Source organism: Athene cunicularia (assembly GCF_003259725.1).
Source record: "Athene cunicularia isolate RWA chromosome 5 unlocalized genomic scaffold, athCun1 chr5_part3, whole genome shotgun sequence".
Classification (NCBI taxonomy): Eukaryota; Metazoa; Chordata; class Aves; order Strigiformes; family Strigidae; genus Athene; species Athene cunicularia.
Genome location: NW_020799103.1, coordinates 8,607,350 through 8,611,434, shown reverse-complemented (window position 1 = coordinate 8,611,434; position 4,085 = coordinate 8,607,350). Strand labels below are relative to the sequence as shown.

At 40.0% G+C, this 4,085-nt stretch overlaps 1 protein-coding gene across 1 annotated transcript; it reads right to left on the bottom strand.

Annotated features, from left to right (window-relative positions):
• Window positions 1–1,787: 1,787 nt before the first annotated feature.
• Window positions 1,788–4,063, bottom strand: FADD (Fas associated via death domain). The gene is made up of 2 exons (XM_026850910.1): window positions 3,635–4,063; window positions 1,788–3,156 (listed from the first exon to the last, which is right to left on the bottom strand). Exons 1-2 carry the CDS (start codon window positions 3,933–3,935, stop codon window positions 2,870–2,872), a joined length of 588 nt encoding a protein of 195 aa, XP_026706711.1. The 5' UTR covers window positions 3,936–4,063; the 3' UTR covers window positions 1,788–2,869.
• Between the last annotated feature and the right edge of the window lie 22 nt (window positions 4,064–4,085).

The window sequence follows — 4,085 nt, the reverse complement described above, 5'->3', positions numbered from 1 at the left end:
TGCGACTCAGTTTTAGGCTCCTGAGGGCTGGCAGAGAAATTTTTTTTCCTTACACTTCTCTGAGTGACAGCATTCAAATGCTACTACTGCTAGGAAAGCTATAGCCTTTTTAGTACTTCTGAGAAACTCAATGACAAATCTTTTTTGCCTTTTTTTTTTTTAATGTTGCAAGAAGGACATTGGTAACATAAGGCCTGTTTAGCACCACTGCTTGCTTTAAAAGCATTGAGCTTCTCCCAACTAGACATGTCATCATAGACAGCAATCCATAATATAAAAAACCAGTTCCATTCCCTTTAAGGATTTTTTTTAATTAAATGTGCACAAAATTTATACAAAACTATAATTCAAGTTACAAAAATACATGTATTTGAATTCACAAAACTTTGAAAAGAAATTGCTAATTAGATCACAAAACATTTCCTTACAAATTGCATCCTTCCCTTATCCTTCCTCCCAATAAAAAATTTTTGTTCCCTTTGCTCCATTTTGTTCCATTTGATTTTGTTCTCACATAATCAACTTTTTAATCTCTAATAAAAACAGTTTTAATTGGCCCTGAGGTACCGCACAGATTGATGCAGTCTTGGTCACCGCTTTCATACACAGTAGAACATCCAGTATGTACAAATCCTTAAAGAAATAAGAGGTTTTTATCTTCTGAGGCAGAATATTTCTTGTAGCTGATGAGTGCTTGGCAACAACTAACAAGTTTTTCTTAAAAATATCCTTTTATATGCAGCAGGCAATATACTTCTTTTCATATCCCAGATAAATCTATGTTCTGTGAACCAGAAGACTTACTACTAGAGTGTAAGAAAAACATGTTACCAGACAGATTGAACTTGGAACTGTTGCAGAGCTGTTTCACCACAAATAATTCATCTTGCTAACTTCACTGCTATTCCACTTTGCTCACAAAGACTGCTTAGAGGCTTCAAGGAAAAAAAGTCTGAGGCAATAATTTTCTTTAAATACTGTAGAATGGAGATCATATCTATTAAACAAAAACTTCCAAAACATTTGAGCTAGTGATTTAGCTGAAGCACAGCATTGTATCTCCTCCTGGAAGACTGGAATCAACAACTGATACTGACAAGTACTGGAGTAAGTACTTGAAGAACTGTACCTGCCCAAAAGGCAACTAGTGGGAACTTCTGCGTTACCCACTGCACCTTTGCTTGGATACAATCACTGCTATTTAACATACTAGACTAGAAAAATACTTGTGAGAAACATTTAGGGAAAAACCTCAATGAAAAGGTAAGTCCACGTTACAACAGTTTCCATTAACTACCATCAAATATTCGAGTGTCATTGTCCAAACTACAGGCACCAACTGCAACAAAACCTTGAAAATTGTGAATGTCACATTTATAGAGAGTAGTGGTATATTATATGCTGACACCTGGCCTTCACAGTATTGGCACCATGTAAAAAGAACCTGAAAAGAGCTAAAAGTCACACAGGTACAGTAGCAACAAAAAAAAGAGGCCTCTCCTCTTCAAGTATCTATATATGTAGTTAGAAGGATGTTTGCAGTAACAAACAATCCTACTCATTCAAGCAATAATGATTTCAGAGGATTCTTTTGCCCCCCTTGCATAGGGGATAGTCCCCAAAAGCCTCTACAGCCCTGCATGTCTTGAAGCTTGTGCAGTTTTTCCAGCCTTAGGTTAGGCATGAAGGCCATTTTTTGAGGTCTGTTTCCAAATTAAAGCGGAAAACTGAATCTGGTCTCGTTCATGAATCCTCTTTCCTCTGCGAGTTGGTTACAACCACTTTAAAAAAAAACATAAACATCAAAGAACAGGAATGAACTAAAAAGTTGCAGAGGACCTGGAACAGCTACTGGATCTGGAGCAACCTCTGAAGATCACAAATTGTGGAGAAAGCTGATCTTCACAGTATCACTAGGGAAAAATATACTATATATTTGCTCTCAGTAGGCCTTCACACCCCTCCACTAAAAAGAAACCAATTTTTCTTCTAGGCTTTTGTTACAGTACACACTTTTGTTACCAAGAGCACAGATAACTGCAGCTTACTTATGAGGTGAGCTGCAACTTCCAGCAGACATGATCAGACTCTGGTACAGGTTATGGAAGGATTCCTGGAAAAGAATCTTAAAACATTCATGGCAGTAAAAAGAGGCTGCTGTAAACATCTGTGAGACGCATACAATTTCTCTGACAATCTCCTGATGTGTTCTCAGGAGAACATCTTCTGGATGATGAGAGCACCTGACACAGACATTTCATTTCAACTAGTTCAACCCAGGCACAAGAAAAAAACACCATAGGAGTTACTAGCCCTCTTGCACTAGTCTTCAGGCCTGAGGTTACCATCATCTTAGTAAACTTTTACAAAGAGCATATGTATTTGACAAATTACAGAATATATTATTTTATGCTACTCAAAAAGAAAACCCAGTACACAGCAAATAGGCCTACTCCTTCTCCCTTTTACACTACAGTTGTAATAGGCCACAAAACCCCCAAACCTGTGAAATTTAAAATTACAGCTGCCTCAGAAGCATCCCATGGATGTCTGAAAAGTGCCTGCAGTAAAGCAAATGTTTTCAGGAGGGTGGTAGAACAAATGTGCGAGAATTTCTACAAAATAGAGTTTAGGTCTTCTAAAAGTTAAAAATCTCTTAAAGGAAGCATCAAACTACAAAGCATTACCTGAAAGGAATTTGTTTTTAAGTTACACTTCATCTGACCGCAAATCAACCTATTAAGGCACATAAATTAATGGCAGAGTAAGTAACAGAAACAATGATACTGATTTTAGTTCAGAAGAGTAGAAGACACTTTTACTTTTTTCATCCATATCTGTGGGACATGGAAGTGTTTTTATATTGACTTCACCTCGTTCCAGTGTTCAGCGTTAAGAGCTTCTGTTCAACTTTGTCTGCCACCAAATTCATATTACATTCCCGAAGACCTTTAATTAAGTCAGCCACTTTTGCATCTTTACCCTTCCATCTCTGCCACTCTCGAAGTGACTGAACCAACTGTTCATGCAAGTTCAATGGATTTGCTGCCACTACTCTGTCTATTTTCACTTCAGAAAGGCCAAGTTTGCGTATCAGCATTCTCCAGTCTCTCCCCACATTTTCACATATGACTTCAATGGCTGCCTTCTGAAGACCTGAAATGGCATAAATGTATCCAGTTAGTGATGGATTTACTAAGAAATGAGACAATTTTTAAAAATCGGTTGTTTCAGTTTTATTTAGCAAAATGCTACTACTCTTGCTGCATCGCACGTACTGAAAGTCACACCACGTTCTGGAAAGCCACTGGATATACTCAGAATACCAGTTACATAATACGATTTCCAAGTGACCAATCAATAAAAAAAGGTAAGAAACTTCCACTCCGTAAAGCTGTTTGCAGTATATGCTGTCCTCACGGTACATTTCCAGGATACAACACAATCCCATGCAGCAGTTAGTAGCAGAAGCACCCTTAGCTGTGGGCTCAGCTACAGCTGGCAACTGAGGGCAGCCTTACTCTGCGTTTGCTCGAAGCAAAGCATACCCACAGCGAGAGGCTGCGTACAGACTTACTGGGTTTGCTTGGGGAGGGGGGAGAATGTGAAATTAAAAAAAAAAAAAGCCACCTACACTTTTCATACGCATCTGGTTGATCATCAGGAGCATTAACTTCTCCTTCCTCTACGAACTGCTTTAGCTGCGAGACCAAATCTTCTCTTTTAATGCTCACAAACAACTCCTCAAGAAACGCCACCTTGCCGCTTGCAATCAGCTGCTGCTCGAGGAAGATATTGAAGAGCTCCACGCCACTTCGGACACACTCAAGCTTCCTTTTCCCAATTTTCCCTCGGCAGAGAAACTTCAGGGAAGAAAGCTCAGCGTCCGACAAGCTCGAAGAGAAAGAGTGCAGCAGAGTCAGAAAGGGATCCATGGTGCTGAGGCCTACACCGCACCCACCGCCAGGCCCGGGGGGCGAGGCGCAGGCCGCGCGAGAAGGCTGGCGGAGTTTTTGTTTTCAGAGCGACTGTTCGTGGGGGAGAGACCAGTCCCGGGGAGACGAGACCCTGTCTCTTATACACAT